The sequence below is a fragment of the Littorina saxatilis genome, linkage group LG3, assembly GCF_037325665.1.
Source record: "Littorina saxatilis isolate snail1 linkage group LG3, US_GU_Lsax_2.0, whole genome shotgun sequence".
NCBI lineage: Eukaryota > Metazoa > Mollusca > Gastropoda > Littorinimorpha > Littorinidae > Littorina > Littorina saxatilis.
The window spans coordinates 36,665,868-36,682,582 of NC_090247.1; the positions used below are offsets into that span (position 1 = coordinate 36,665,868).

At 41.3% G+C, this 16,715-nt stretch overlaps 1 protein-coding gene across 1 annotated transcript in view; it reads left to right on the top strand.

Annotated features, from left to right (window-relative positions):
- LOC138962268 (neogenin-like) overlaps positions 1–5,991 on the top strand; it is a 35,062-nt gene extending 29,071 nt beyond the window's left edge. The window contains exons 17-20 of the mRNA XM_070334017.1: positions 1,059–1,166; positions 1,703–1,897; positions 2,669–2,776; positions 3,005–5,991. Coding sequence (XP_070190118.1) covers positions 1,059–1,166; positions 1,703–1,897; positions 2,669–2,776; positions 3,005–3,216 — 623 coding nt within the window. The 3' untranslated portion in view covers positions 3,217–5,991. The remainder of the gene's footprint in view (positions 1–1,058; positions 1,167–1,702; positions 1,898–2,668; positions 2,777–3,004) is intronic.
- Positions 5,992–16,715: the final 10,724 nt, after the last annotated feature.

Genomic DNA, 16,715 nt, shown 5'->3' on the forward strand with positions numbered 1-16,715 from the left:
AATGTGAGAGTCTTAAAATGGGGGAGTCTTAAAATGAGGGAGTCTTAAAGGGAGTCTTCAAATGAGGGAGTCTTCAAATGAGGGAGTCTTCAAATGAGGGAGTCTTAACATGAGGGAGTCTTAACATGAGGGAGTCTTAAAATGAGGGAGTCTTAAAGGGAGTCTTCAAATGAGGGAGTCTTCAAATGAGGGAGTCTTAAAATGTGGGAGTATTAAAATGAGGGAGTCTTAAAATGAGGGAGTCTTAAAATGTGGGAGTCTTAAAATGAGGGAGTCTTAAAATGAGGGAGTCTTAACATGAGGGAGTCTTAAAATGAGGGAGTCTTAAAATGTGGGAGTCTTAAAATGAGGGAGTCTTAAAATGTGGGAGTCTTAAAATGAGGGAGTCTTAAAATGAGGGAGTCTTAAAGGGAGTCTTCAAATGAGGGAGTCTTAAAGGGAGTCTTCAAATGAGGGAGTCTTAAAATGAGGGAGTCTTAAAATGTGGGAGTCTTAAAATGAGGGAGTCTTAAAATGTGGGAGTCTTAAAATGAGGGAGTCTTAAAGGGAGTCTTAAAATGAGGGAGTCTTAAAATGAGGGAGTCTTAAAATGAGGGAGTCTTAACATGAGGGAGTCTTAAATGAGGGAGTCTTAACATGAGGGAGTCTTAAAATGTGGGAGTCGTAACATGAGGGAGTCTTAAAATGAGGGAGTCTTAAAGGGAGTCTTCAAATGAGGGAGTCTTCAAATGAGGGAGTCTTAAAATGAGGGAGTCTTAAAATGAGGGAGTCTTCAAATGAGGGAGTCTTAACATGAGGGAGTCTTAAAATGAGGGAGTCTTAACATGAGGGAGTCTTAAAATGAGGGAGTCTTAAAGGGAGTCTTCAAATGAGGGAGTCTTCAAATGAGGGAGTCTTAAAATGTGGGTAAATGTACAGAGGTTATGAACAAAATATCTGAGAAAACAAGGTCTTAAAAGAGAGGGAGTCTTAAATTGGAGGGTCAAAACAGGGGTTCTACTATACCACTGTGTAGTATAGTGTTACCAGTCCAGTGTACATGATATGTGATGTTACAGCACCTGCAACCTCTCCTGTGAATGTGACTGTGATGCTGGCAGAAGATGACCCTGCAGTGGCCAAAATCACATGGAACCCCCCACCAACACCCAATGGCATCATTACTGGTAAGATTCCCCCACAAAACGGCGTATATGCTGCCTGAATGGCGGGGTAAAAACGGTCATACATGTAAAAACCCACTTGTGCAAAAAGTATTAGTGAACGTTCGAGTTTCAGCCCATGAACGAAGAAGAAGAATTATTGGTAAGACTGCTTGATATTAGATGTGCTTTGTAGGTGTTTGTTCATATTACACCTGTGTTTCTGAAATCATGACTATTTTGTTATCAGTTTAAAGATTTCAAAATAATGAATTTTCTGTTATCACATTCAAATGCTCTCTGCCTGCATTTTTTCACACAGGAGAAAAGCAGAATAGAAAGAAACAGATACGTTTTTCGATCCTAAGTACTCCACTTCTGAGTATGAAAGGCTGCAAGTGTGTACAAAGCAGGCGACTTTCTTTGCTTTTTAGAAGGTTTGAAAGAGAAGGATTGTTTGCGATATTTAAAAGGATACAGAGTTGTGATGATTCTCTCCGCTCCTGACATTTTATTCTGATCTTTTCAAGTATTATTTCCATACACTTTTCAATGTACAGGGTACCTGGTGTTCTCAACCATTCACCGCAAACAGCCCATCGGTGAGTGGCAGGTGAAAGCTATGAACGGTGAGCAGACTTCACTCACCGTCGGTAACCTTTCGCCCAGCACCAAGTATTTCTTCAAGGTGCAGGCTCGAAACGTCAAAGGATACGGTCCTCTATCACGAGTCGTTCCCTATAAGACCCCTAAAGGTTGGTGTGTTTTCGGGGCCCACTGTATTGCAGGCTCCATTGATTTATATGATATGTCTGAATCTCAGGCTAGGAGCAGGAAGTTTTTTAGGGGGTTGGGGATTGGGGCCGAGGTGTGTGTGTAGGGCGACCATCAGATGTTCAGAGGGCAGATAGATTTTTCTTAATAATTGACTCGGGGGGTGTAAAAGCACATGCCGGAACACACAAACAAACTCAGACAGAAATAAGCAGTTACACAGGCAGACAAAGAGGAACAGACAGACTTCAACACCGATGTACTACAGTTGAACCCTCCCCCCATTCTACAGTTCTGTTTCACCTCTCACATAAAGCTGGCTGAAAATGTACAAAGTAGTAGTGCCACAAACAGCTATAATGTTTCTGTATACTTGTGTATTAGTAATTTGAAACTTAGCAGGATAGTGGAAGAGATGTTAGTTTTCAGCTGACTGAAGTCTTCTTTCTTCTTCTTGCCGTTCGCCTTTACACTTGGAGTCCAGCTCTGGTTATGAAGCTGGTGGTCTTATGTAGAGCCTCCACAGGTCCATGCAGCTTCTCGTGGAGGGTCGTCGGCTTGGTCCAAATCTCTCTCCTCAGGGGTTGGAGATTCCTGCAGGATGTGGGCTGCATCTTGTTCTGCGTCCCCACAGGGTCACATGGGGGAGTAAAATCTTACATCTTAAAAGTCTTAGAAGACTTAGAAGACTACTCTCACAAACTTTTTGCATGACACATTCAATTTTCTCACCTTACATTTTGCAATTTCAGTGCATGGAGGCCCTGTGGAAGATGTGACAGTGGCTACCTCCCCTGATGACCCCTACTCTGCCATTATCAGCTGGCAACCTCCTTCCAAGGGCAATCGCAGAATTCAGCGTCAGTATTGCTGTTAGTCTTTTGAGAGAAAAAGAGGGGGGGGGGCGAAGGGGAGGAAGAGGCGAGAAGAGCGTATGTGTGGATGTCATGTGTGTGTGTCTGTCTGTGTGTGAGTGTAAATGTGTATGTCTGTGTCTGCATGTCTGTTTTTTCATCAGTCTGTGTGAGGCTATGTGTCTGCTCGTTTTGGTTCTCATCACTTTTCCCAATGCTTTCTGCTGTCAACAGACTACATCCTAGTGCGAAAAGACGTGGAAGCCGAACAGACGCTGCGTGTGCGGGTATCCGGTGACACGCTAACGACGGTAACCCACGGGCTATTGCCTGCCAGGACGTATCGTTTCACCGTTCAGCCTCGATTCCGCCATACATCGGGGCCGCATTCCACACCCGTCGACTATGTTGTGCCCAAGGAACTGCTTGAAGATGAAGTGCGTTGATCTGGCACTGGGCAAGATAATTTCTCAGAAATGAGATGAAAATGATGACACAAGAAAGAGACTATTAGAAGTCAAAGTGAAAAGTCTCCTGGCACTTTAGAAACCTTGGAGAGGAAATATTTTGAATGATTTGATATTTCACTGTACTGTCACACATCAGGGACATGCATTTCAATGCCAGTGGACTATATTGTCCACGAAGAACTGCTAAGGGATGAAGATCATTGGTCAAGTCAGATGCAAGATCTTCTTACTTTATGATGTAGCATTTCACCTTGCAAACCAGATTTACACATTTCTGCACCTAGGAACTGCGTCATGCCCAAAGAATTCTGAGGCTTATGAGTGGTTCTTTTGCTTGATGCAGGTCTTTGTGTGTATTATTTGTTGGCTGCTCTAGGCTTTCCCTTTTGTTTAGTACAGGGTATAACGTTTTGCTGATCAGTCCAGATGCAATCCCATGTTTCTGTCTGATTCTGTACAAGTACACTTCATCAGGCCAAAATAATTTGTTACGGTGAAACAGCGTGATTTTGGCTGGTATAGGATTCTTCTTGGGTGGTTTAGTTCTTGTTTTTGACAACTCATTTGACCAAAGGCCAGATTCTGTCACGTTTCTGTACACTTTTGTGCATCACGGTCAGAGAAACAAGCCACTAAAAATGAAATGTATTGATGGTATTTCTTTGTTTTTCTGCTTGCATTTTTCTCCCTTTCTCTTTGCTTATATTTCCTCAGGAGTAAGTAATTTGAATCTGCTTGAAGAAGTCTTTGTATGAAGAAACTGAATCTGCATTACTGAAAGCAGTAGACCTCACAATTCTGTTCAGAATTTGAATAAAACACACCTTGTCTGGTTTTGATACAGCTAGGTGATGTTCTTGTTGTTGTTACTGTTGTTTTTGCTGTTGTTGTTGAAATTAAGCACATTTGTCTTGAAGCTTTTTCAAGAAAAATTATCATTCTGGACTATTTTGATGAAAATGTTTTGGTTGTGATCATTTCCAGATATTTAGGAAGATATACATTTTTTATCTGAAAAGGTTGTGTCTGTTTTGGAGTGAAGAACAAGTTTATTTGTTACTTAATACTTGTATAGCCTCATACAAATGTATGCACATACCTCACAATACTTTGTTTATAACATGATTTTTTTTTAAAGTACTTATAGTAGCTTCAGTGGCCCTGTAGAAGCCAGGCAGCGTGTATACAATTTATTGATGCATTTTTCTTGTATTTACTACACATATTGAATGCAAAGGTACTTTGCCGCCATAGAACCCCTGATACTGTTCACAATGAAAAGAATTTGGGCCTTTTTTTCTGTGATAGGAGCTCTGTAATAATTGCTACAAGAACCAAGCTATTTCCCCCTGCTTTTACATTTTCCACAATGCTTGAAATTTCTTTGTTTGGATCCCATCCAGCATCGCAATACTCATATATTTTGGGCTTATTTCCTTTGTTTTGTTTTTTTGTTTTTTTGTTTGCTTGTGACTGCTTTGAAAGGCAGTATGTTTTCAGGACTGTTAATTTTCTAATTTTCAATTTTTTTATTTTTAAGATATTAACCAATGGATGCAATTATTTGCATTATGATATAATTCCTGTTCGACTGTCACAGATTAGGAATCTTCAGATGTTCATGGTATTTTGTTTAAAATAAAGTGACACAACACTAATTCAACATTGTAGCAGGTCCAAAGTAATTTTTGTTTTAGGTTTTCTGTGCTTGTCTTTCATCAGGGTTCTTTTGTGTGCATTTTTCCCACCAATATGCATTTTTAATGCATTTTATTGTATATGTGCAATTTTTCTTGCACTCAATGTTTGTTTTGTTTGAAGTTACCTGGTTGCTTGACAAAATCATGGGTATGACAAAATCATAGTTTTGGAGACATTTTGTTGTTTGTTATTCTTGATATTAATCGTTATTATGGGACCAGTTTGTGTTTCTTGGTGTCAGATTTGTATGAGAAAAGGTTGTTGTTTTTAGTTTTACCCCACCAACATGCATTTTTAATGCATTTTATATGTGTTGTATTTGAGGTTGTGTATAGATGGGACACATCTGCTTTCCCTGTTGTGAATACATGCAGTTGTTTTTGAACAGTTGAGTCAGCACACATATATTGCTTTCCTTGAGTGCTGTCGAAAAAAAAGGAAAAGGAACAAATCTCTGTTTGTGAAACTAAACACTCCCATTTGAACTTTTGTAACACTTTTTGCAGCATTGCAAAAACAGTTTCCTTGGCATTGTACTGTTACATGTATTACTTTCGTCAGTAATTAGTAACAATATTGTATATTTTAACCTTGTATGTGTTAAATGAACCATTGTGAGAGGTTTTTGCTAGTACAGGGTAGCAGAATGCTGTAACTTGCGGTTTTTTCTTGATGAAGTTGTTGTGGTGATTGGTGAATTAGATGAATTTTTGGTTCAGAACTTTTGTCTCTGTTGTGGGATTTTTACCAAATTGAAAAGCTAATCAAAAAAGGGGTTTTCTACATCTGTGATAAAGTTTTAATGATTGAGGATTTTTTTTGTTCTGGTAAATTTCAGTCAAGGGTTAGCAGATAAGAGAGTTCACAGCTTTTGTTGGGTCAGATTTGTGCTTTTTGAGTGGAGTGAACCGTGAAATACTTTGAGATGTTTTTAACATTGTCACTATGTAACAATGTAAGCATTTATTAAAACTGATGGAAAGGATGGAAATGAACATAGCGTGTTCATGTAATGTTTATACATTTATGATTAAAAAAAAGAAGAAGTAATGTTCAGCTGTTCAAGATTCTTCTACCACGTGACAATTTGGACTCTGAGTGTGTTTGTAGGTTGGTTAAAAGTGTATTGCAAACATGAAGCTCCAGTGACACACACTGCTTATGTAATATAGTCAAACATGAGGAAAACACAAGGACAGTAAACATATACAAAAGCAGTGAGTGAGAGAGAGAGAGAGAGAGAGAGAGAGCGCGCAAGCAAGAGAGAAAGAGAGCTTCCGGAAAGTTATGCAAGGTTAAGTTTTCATCTTAAAACATTGGAACATAATTTAAAAAATGAACACTTCAAATCTTTTTCAGCCTGCTCTCTGTCAATAACAGTGTGCAAGATCAGTCCTATCATACAGGAAGACAACCATAGTTAAAGGTCCTTGTCTACATTTTTGAGTCACTTGAGAAAAAGTGACTCTATGTAATCGGTCAGTGTTAGTCTGTCCGGCCGTCCGTAGACACCACCTTAACGTTGGACTTTTCTCGGAAACTATCAAAGCGATCGGGCTCATATTTTGTTTAGTCGTGACCTCCAATGACCTCTACACTTTAACGATGGTTTCGTTCTTCTTCTTCTTCTTCTTTGTTCATGGGCTTAGACTCCCACGTACAGTCGTGTTTTTGCACGAGTGGAATTTTACGTGCATGACCGTTTTTACCCCGCCATTTAGGCAGCCATACGCCGCTTTCGGAGGAAGCATGCTGGGTATTTTCGTGTTTCTATAACCCACCGAACTCTGACATGGATTACAGGATCTTTTACGTGCGCACTTGGTCTTGTGCTTGCGTGTACACACGAAGGGGGATAAGCCACTAGCAGGTCTGCACATAAGTTGACCTGGGAGATCGGAAAAATCTCCACACTTAACCCACCAGGCGGCCGCGGCCGGGATTCGAACCCTCGACCTTCCGATTAGGAGGCCGACGTCTTACCACCACGCCACAGCGCCCGTCAAGGTTTCGTTGACCTTTGACCTTTTTCAAGGTCACAGGTCAGCGTCAAAGGAAAAATTAGACATTTTATATCTTTGACAAAGTTCATCGGATGTGATTGAAACTTTGTAGGATTATTCTTTACATCAAAGTATTTACATCTGTAGCCTTTTACGAACGTTATCAGAAAAAACAAGGGAGATAACTAGCCTTTTCTGTTCGGCAACACACAACTTAACGTTGGGCTTTTCTCGGAAACTATAAAAGTGACCGGGCTCAAATTTTATGTGAACGTGACTCATTGTGTTGTGAATAGCAATTTCTTCCTGTCCATCTGATGCCTCATATAATATTCAGAACTGCGAAAGTGACTCGATCGAGCGTTTGCTCTTCTTGTTATAAAGAAATCTCCATTTGACCATTAAAATGCAGAGTCTATTCCCTACAAATATCAAAAATACACCCCCCTTCGATTTAGAAGGACGAAGCAAGGGTAGCCGTTTGAAAATTCATTGTAGTATTTCAGCATAATAAGATATTCTTATTTGGGAAATGCCGAGTGCAAAACTCCTCTCGAATACCGTGCATTTCGTTCGTTTAAAAAAAATCGTGGACAGCGCTCCAATACCCAGTGTCAAACTGTTGCTGTGATTGTGTGGGTGTGGCTGTCAGCATAGTGACAAGAATTTAATTGGTCGATGTTTTAGGCAAAGCACATGTTCTCAGCAAACGGAAAACAAAATATTGGAAGTGTCAGAGACACAATACCCTAAAATAAACTTTTGTTACACATATTTTTTTCTGTAATTTTTTTCCACATGGTTCTTTCATCATCTAACATAACTTTTTATCGAAATCTATCCATAAGATTATTGAAAAAAAACAAAAATGTTGACGACCACCTTTAATACAAAAAAAATCTCTAAAAAAAAAAACTGTCCTGAACCATTAACAAATAAATTACCTTCGTTGTGCTCACCAGGCAGGTTGTTTTTCAAAGGAGGCACCACCTTAATGTGCTAATGACAGCAGCCATAACTGAGGCCATTTTGTAAACAGTATAAGTATCAGTATTAAACGGGGTGTGGAGAGAAACAAACAGGCAGTCACAGGCAGATTGTAAGACAGATATAACAAGAAATTCCTCCGAGGTAGGAAAAACACCCCCGTCAAAGGGAAATAACCTTCTCAGTTGGTGGCAGTGACTGAGTGAGAATGGTTATTTCCCTTTGACCATTAAGATGTCCCTCTATAAGTCCTTGTATAATTTTAATCCACCAATAACTCCCTAACCGTGTGTTTGACTGGTCCCAATTTTTGTAAGGACCGTCTCAGGAATGTATAGAACCTGTTCACCAAGTTTGGTGACGATCGGTCCGTTCATTCTTGAGATCTATATGCGAACACAAACACACAAACTAACAAACAAACAAACAAACACATCGACCGAAACCTATACACACCCCTATACCGGGGGTGTAAAAACAGAAAGACAGGCAGGCACAGACAATAAATGAGAGAGACAGACAGAGACATAGAGAGACAGACAGAGAGAGAGAGGGGGGGGGGGGGGGGGGGGCAGAGAGAGATGGGAGAGAGAGAGAGAGAGGGGGGGGGAGAGAGACATAATAATAATAATAATAATAATAATAACGGGCATTTATAAAGCGCCTTATCAGAAGTTCAAAGCGCATGACAACAATACATGTACATGTATACAAAATTCATAGTCACTGTCAGATTCAAACAACACATGCACATCTCACATCCCCAGACTCTATGCTAAGGAACTATCCGTAATGTTGTTGGAACAAGTGAGTTTTCAAATTGGACTTAAAAGATGACTCGAATGGATGGAGAGTGACATACAGATAGACAGAGACAACCAGACTAACCAATGGAGAGCCAATGAGAATAATGGAGAGATAAGAAGAACAGTAATGAGCAGCACTACAGATTTCTGCGAGAGAGACAGACAGACAGACAGACAGATAGGCACACAGTCAAAATTCGAAACAAAATCAATCAATCAATCAATATGAAGCTTATATAGCGCGTATTCCGTGGGTACTGTTCTAAGCGCTTGTCGAAGAGTTGTCAACACAGGACTAACAAAGAAACTAACATCTACAGACGGACATGAACCCTATCACACACTAGCAAACCCTGATAAACATACAACAAACAACTGTTTAACAATAATGTATACATCAATAGTTAGGTCCAAACAAAATAATATTAAACACAAAGAAAACACCTCTCACAGAGCACAGCACAAGAATGTCTTTTGGGGCACAACACATCACGTCGAACATGAAAGTCGCAGCCAGCTACGGGAAGAACTGAGTCTTCAACCTACTCTTGAACGCGTCAAGAGAGGGGCTCTGGCGAAGCTCAAGCGGCAGGGAGTTCCAGACTGAGGGGCCCGCGGAGGGGAATGCACGCTGACCAGCAGATGCGAGTTTCGAGCGAGGGATGTGAAGGCGGAGTGGGTCAGCAGCAGAACGAAGGGGACGGTCGGAGGGCTGGGTGTACAGGTCCAGGGAGGATTGAAGGTACTCGGGAGCAGAGTCGTTGAGACACTTGTAGACGAGAGTGGACAGTTTGTATGAGATTCGGGTGTTGACAGGGAGCCAGTGCAAGGAGCGAAGTAGGGGGGTGATGTGGTCTCGCTTCGTCTTCCTCAACGTCAGCCTGGCAGCAGCGTTCTGGACTCGTTGTAGGCCATGAATGGATGAGGCGGGGAGGCCAGCCAGAAGGGAGTTGCAGTAGTCCAGACGACTGAAGATGAGGGAGACAACCAGCTTGACTCCACAGGCGTCGGTGGGTGAGGTAGCGACGGATGGAGGCGATGCGTCGTAGGTGGAAAAAGCAGGTCTTGATGATGAAGGAGATGTGTGTCTGCATGGAGAGAGTGGAGTCGAGAAAGACGCCAAGGCTCTTGACAGCAGGGGAGAATGGAACAGTCGCGTCATCCAGCTGGAGGTCGGTCACAGTGAGGGAAGCAATCTTCTGTCGTGTTCCAACGAGAAGGGCCTCCGTCTTCTCACTGTTCAGCTTCAACTTGTTCTCAGTCATCCAGTTCTTGATGTCAGTGAAACAACTGGAGATGGATCCCAGGAGATGGTCAACGTCCTCCGGCTTGGCGCTGTTCTGGAGCTGCGTGTCATCGGCAAAGGAGTTGTAGTTCAAGCCGTGGCGTTCGATGACCAGGGAGAGGGGTTGAGTGTACAGGGTGAAAAGGACAGCGCCGAGGACAGACCCTTGTGGGACGCCGAAGCGGACAGGGACAGGCTGAGAAGAGAACGAATCAGTGGTGACAGTCTGAGAGCGGTTCCGTCTGGAGGTAGTTCCGGAACCAAGAGAGGGCGGTGTCGTGAATGCCGAACGGGCAAGGAAAGAGATAGAAATAAAAGGAACAGTTATGACAGCTTTACAGACAGACAGACAGACAGACAGAGAGAGAGAAAGAGAGACGGAGAAAGAAACAGACAGACAGACAAAGAGAGAGACTCGGAAAGAGAGAGACAGAGACATAGAGAGAAAGATAAATAGACACAGACAAAAAAGTTGAGTGAAGCGCAGCTCTGCAGAATTTGTCTTCTGCATAGTCTGTGGAAATAAACCGAGAGAGATGAAAAAGAACAACAAAAAGAAAAAAAGAAAAAGAGGAAGAAGAAGAAAACGAAGAAGAAGAAAAGAAATAGAAGAAAAAGAGAGAGAATGCGCACGTGCGCGAGAGAGAGAGAGGGACAGAGAGAGAAAGAGAGAGAGGGGTGTAAAGAGAGACAATGACAGACAGACAGGCAGATAATCATACAGATTGATAGACTGACAGAGTGTGTACGAGACAGCGAGAGTGACAGACTCAGACACAGAGACAAGCAGACAAAGACCGTGATAACACTGCGCCCAGTAGCTTCCCTTTCTCGGTTTTTTTTCAAATAACACGGAGGAACTGTTTTAACTGTTTCTTTTATCTCTATTTCTTTCTTTGTCTGTGTTTTGGGTTTTAACTGTGTGCTTATCTGTCTGTCTGTCTGTCTGTCTGTCTGTCTGTCTGTCTGTCAGTCTCTCTCGCAGGTTACTTCCAAAGACTATGCATACAAGCAATAATCTCAGTAGTGCTGCTCATCCCAGTTCTTCTTATCTCTCCATTGTTCTCAAACTTTCGGTCTGTCTGGCTGTCTCTGTCTGTCTCTATGTCTGTCCCTCCTGCCCCCCCAGATAAGCTGTTAAGTGGAGAAAGACACACACACACACACACAATTAAAGTCTGCTGAGCCCAAGTACTCGCGTACTCGGGGATAAGCTAAGAACTACAGACAGACAGTCAGCAGTATACAGGGATACAGGGAGAGGGAGACACACACAGAAATAGATAAAGGCCGCCAGACAGACCAACAAACAGGGGGGGGGGAGGGGGGGCAGGAGGGACAGACATAGAGACAGAGAGAAATACAGACAGACAGAGACAGCCAGACAGACCGAAAGTTTGAGAACAATGAAGAGATAAGAAGAACTGGGATGAGCAGCACTACTGAGATTATTGCTTGTATGCATAGTGTTTGGAAGTAACCTGCGAGAGAGACTGACAGACAGACAGACAGACAGCCTACAGACAGACAGATAAGCACACAGTTAAAACCCAAAACACAGACAAAGAAAGAAATAGAGATAAAAGAAACCGTTAAAACAGTTCCTCCGTGTTATTTGAAAAAAAAAAGAGAAAGAAAGAAGAAAAAAAATGAGAAAGAATAGCAAAAGAGAGAGAGAGAGGAAGAGATAGAGAGAGAGAGAGAGAGAGAGAGAGAGAGAGAGAGAGAGGAAGAGATAGAGAGAGAGAGAGAGAGAGCCGGAGAGACTGAGAGAGAGAGAAAGAGAGTGTGTGTGTGAGAGAGTGCCAGAGAGAGAGAGAGTTGGGGTAACTGATTAAATAAGTAAGAGAGAAAGACAGAGTGAGAGAGACGGACGGACAGAGGGAGAGAGAGAGAGAGAGAGAGACTGAGAGAGAGAGTGTGTGTGTGAGAGAGAGTGCCAGAGAGAGAGTTGAGGTAATTAAATAAGTAAGAGAGAAAGACAGAGACAGAGTGAGAGAGACGGACAGACATATATGTTTTTGGAATCAGGAACCGACAAGGAATAAGATAAAAGTGTTTTTAAATTGATTTCGAACATTTAATTTTGATCATAATTTTTATATTTTTAATTTTCAGAGCTTGTTTTTAATCCAAATATAACATATTTATATGTTTTTGGAATCAGGAAATGATGAAGAATAAGATGAACGTAAATTTGGATCGTTTTATAAAACAATTGTTTTTTTTTTACAATTTTCAGATTTTTAATGACCAAAGTCATTAATTAATTTTTAAGCCACGAAGATTGCTTGGCCAAAATTTCAATCAATTTGAGTGAAAAAATGAGGGTGTGACAGTGCCGCCTCAACTTTTACAAAAAGCCGGATATGACGTCATCAAAGACATTTATCGAAAAAAAGAAAAAAACGTCTGGGGATATCATACCCAGGAACTTTCATGTCAAATTTCATAAAGATCGGTCCAGTAGTTTGGTCTGAATCGCTCTACACGCACGCACACACACACACACACACACACACACATACACACACACACATACACCACGACCCTCGTCTCGATTCCCCCCTCGATGTTAAAACATTTAGCCATAACTTGACTAAATGTAAAAAGAAAAAGATGAAAGATAATAGCAACAGTGAACAACAGCTCTGCATGTCTTTCCTCCGTGTGTTTGTTTAATAAACTTGTTTGTGCTCAGTGTCGTTGGGATGTTTTGCTTTCGAATTGTGAATTGACGCTGCTACTGCTCAGTTCCACAACAAAACAATTTAGAAAGTATATTTATATGTCTTCCATGCCATTCAACTTTTTCGCGAGAGTAATGTATTGTATTGTATTGTATATGAGCTAGCTGTCCATTGTCTGTGACGGTCGTATCTATATATATATATCTATATATATATACGACTTGTGTCTGTGTGTCTGTGTGTTTGTGTGTTTGTGTGTGTGTGTGTGTGTGTGTGTCTGTGTGTGTGTGTGTTCGCGATGCACGGCCAAAGTTCTCGATGGATCTGCTTCAAATTTGGTGGGCATATTCAGGTAGACCCCGGACACAACCTGGTCGATGAGAATGTTCAACACGTGCTCTCAGCGCGCAGCGCTGAACCGATTTTAGTTTTTCTGTTCATCTTCCCAGATCCATTCCCAGTAACTCTTCCTTATCTTCTCCAGTGTTTTGCGTTTATCTCCCTTCCTTCGTGTGGCGTCAATCCATATTCCCGTTACTATTTTTAGAAGGTCACTGTCGACAACGCTCAATCCATATTCCCGTTACTATTTTTAGAAGGTCACTGTTACTCTTCCTTATCTTCTCCAGTGTTTTGCGCGTTTATCTCCCTTCCTTCGTGCGGGGCGCCGGCGAAGCCGGCGTACACCTGGCAAAGCCGGGTCCCGGCGAAGCCGGGTATTCGGCTCTACTTCTTCCCGGCGAAGCCGTACCCGGCGAAGCCGTACCCGGCGAAGCGGGTATTCATCTAGTATATATATATATACGTCCTGTCGGAAGACGGGCGACGAAATCATTAAAAAGTGTCCTTTAAAAATTCACCAATCATAGGATTTTGTGTATCCTTTGAAACGGACACAACTTTTGATCCCGAGAAAGAATGCTTTTGAAACTTAAGACACGTATAGGGATACAACCACTTCTTAAGCATGCACAATTTCAATGATGGCAAACCGTAAGAAAATGGGCCACCGATTTGCCGGTTGTAACTGACACGACGCAAAAAACGGCAGATGTTTTTGTCCTAGCTTGTTTGGCTTATTTAATACCGAGTCGCCAGCATAGAACTGAAGAGGCTGACACAGATAGCCTACAGGAGATAATTAGATGACCTTTTAGAACATTATGGTTACCGCCTGGATCCCATCTATATAATGGAAAAGGTGAAATGCTGTTTAAAGGGATACTATTGACCTGACCGGCGTTTTGGTGGAATTTCACTCGAATTTGAATAGTTTGGGGAATCTATTGTACTGTAATTTAGAAGCATATGGCACGATTTTCTCATAAGAGCCAAAAGTATGCTTATTAATCAAATCAAAGGGAGTGAATGAGCAACCTGGTGCTGCTCCTCTCGTGTCCGTTTAAACACAGTTTTAGTCTTTTTACATCGGTTGTACCATCGGTAGACCCAGCGGCCATGCAACTGACATCATCGAGTCGAGTGATGAAGGGAAATAACCAAATTCTCCCTTTTAGCTAACATCAGCCGCCAAAAAAACCTCCCAAATGATAATACTCTAAGATCCAAAAGGCATATGGCATGTACAAGTTACACCTCCGTCCATCCACGCGGTATCGCGTTGTATCTTGTGGAGACTGGGTCAATGAATATGATAGCCGAGAGTGACGTCATTATATTCATTCACCCCGTCTAGACAAGATACCACGCGGTTCAATGGATGAATCGGAGATGTAACGTATATATCCCATGACCCATCAAAGCTAATTCTTGCTTTGATATGCCTTAACAACGAACAAATAATTTATAACGTCAAAATCGTCATCACTGTTTGTCGTCTCTGGCTCTGGTGCTGGACACTGAGTGTAGAAGCTCCAATCGTCCCTTCATTGACCATCAAAAAAGCACAATCCGCTGTCATTTTGCCACTGGTCCTTGTTTCTTCTTTTCACTTATTTGTTAACATTGTAACAGCATCCCATAAGAGTGTTTTAGCTGTTTCAAGTCACCGGTTTAGCTGCCACTTTCGAGTGGTTTGCTCCGCATTAGCGTCTATATGATTCTAACATGATAAGGCCCAAAAAAATAATAGGTGTGGTTACGGTAACATAGCCACAAAAAATAGGGTAGGAAGGTAGGCAATCACTTTTATTTTTTTTTTAAACTTTTTTTTCTAATGTGTACAAATTAAACCTACTTGCCACAGGGAAATAAGTGTGCGACTCGGGCGCTTTCGCTTTCATTGCGTTTTCTGCACTCGTTTACTTGTTTTTTGGGGTATTTTTTTGACAAATGTAGGCTAATAAAAAGTTATAGGGTCGGCCCCCAAAAATAGGGTAGGTCGGGTTACCGTAACCACACCTATTTTTTTTTTAGGCCTAAGACAAGAGTTGTGAACAGCCAAAGACAGACACAACGGAAACGACAAACATTTGACGCGCATGCTGTCATAAAAATACTTCATGATGAAAATACACGCAAAACGAAAGAGTCTTTGACGTCATTTGTTTTTGTTCCATCAACTCCGTCCTGTAAATGGCGATGGTCTGTGGTTAGACTGGTCACGGCGTTATAGTACCGAACACTTCTTTTTTTTCGTTTTCTTTTGGCATTACAGCTGTGAAACAATTGCTTGTTTGCCTCAGTCGTGTAGGTACATAGTTTGCTTCTGCGGTCGTTTTGTTCTTGTTGATGACGGTTTCGTGAAAAAAATCTGTGAATCTACCTTGTGAAAGTAATTTCTGTAAAGAAACACCACCCAACAAGTGGGCAATGATACGTTTGCAGTTCGCTGCAGAAATGAACTGTCTGTACGGTTAAATTCATCCGTGTAATGTATGTCAAAACGAGCCAAAAGGCTTTGAAATAAAAGCTTCCATGCATTGTTGAAGGAAGGTAACACAGATGAGGTCGCAGTTTGTAGGTTAAAACTATGAATCGGTACGACCTTCCATCACCGCCTTGTGAACAGAGGGGTTCATGGTCGGAATCAAGGTCAAATTTGCCTGGCTCTCATTCGAAACGTCATCATTTCATTCAAGATTTCCTTCTTCTCCTTACTGCGGCTGCGCAAGTTATATGCCTAGGTTATGGCCGAAGTTTAGGCCTACTGAGAAAATATCGCGCTATATTCCTATTTCATATGTTACGTGTATTTCCATTGGTCAATTGGGCAAAACTGAGCTCAGTGCAAAAGTGATATCGACGACATTTCCGTCGATATCAGTTTTGATATCGACGACCTCTTTATTGCTTCCCCACTTCAAAAACAAAAACACCTAAATTTAAAAACAAACAAATATATATGAAAATGTAATTACTCCAGAATTTAGTTGAGCAAGTGACTAAAGACTTTTTGATAGGAAAGACATTTTAAAATACTGAAAAGTACAAGAAAAGAGTGAACAAAAAGAAATAATAATCAGAGGGAGGGATATGGAACAGCCAAAACTGAGACAAATACTTTTGTAATTTCTTTACAGTAAATACAAAATGTCCAGAGAATTAGTAAAATATCTAACATTGACTGACTGTGTGATGATATCTTCTGCTATTGGTCTGTTTCGACAGTGATATCAAAATCGAGACCGGAGGTCTCGATTTTGATATCACTGTCTCAACAGACCATAGCAGAAGATATCATCACACAGTCCGTCAATATTGGGTAATATTTGCTCCCTAGAATAACAGAGACGAATAAGAAAGATCATGGGATATACGGTAATATCCATGAAATAAACCACCTGAGAGCACCGTTCAACGAAAGCAAATTAGCCAATCAGAATCTCAACCTCTACAGCAGTAAATGAGCATTTTTGTTGTTGCAAACCAGACCTTTAAAACTACTTGCAGTTTACTACCTGTGGCCATCATAAATAAAATTGCTGACAATTACCAATTATGAAAGGCTTATTCTTTGTTTTTAACATATGTCACTTGCCTGTATTCCATCCATATAACGGCTGGCGTACATGGCTGTTTCTGCGAGAGAGAAAAAAATCGG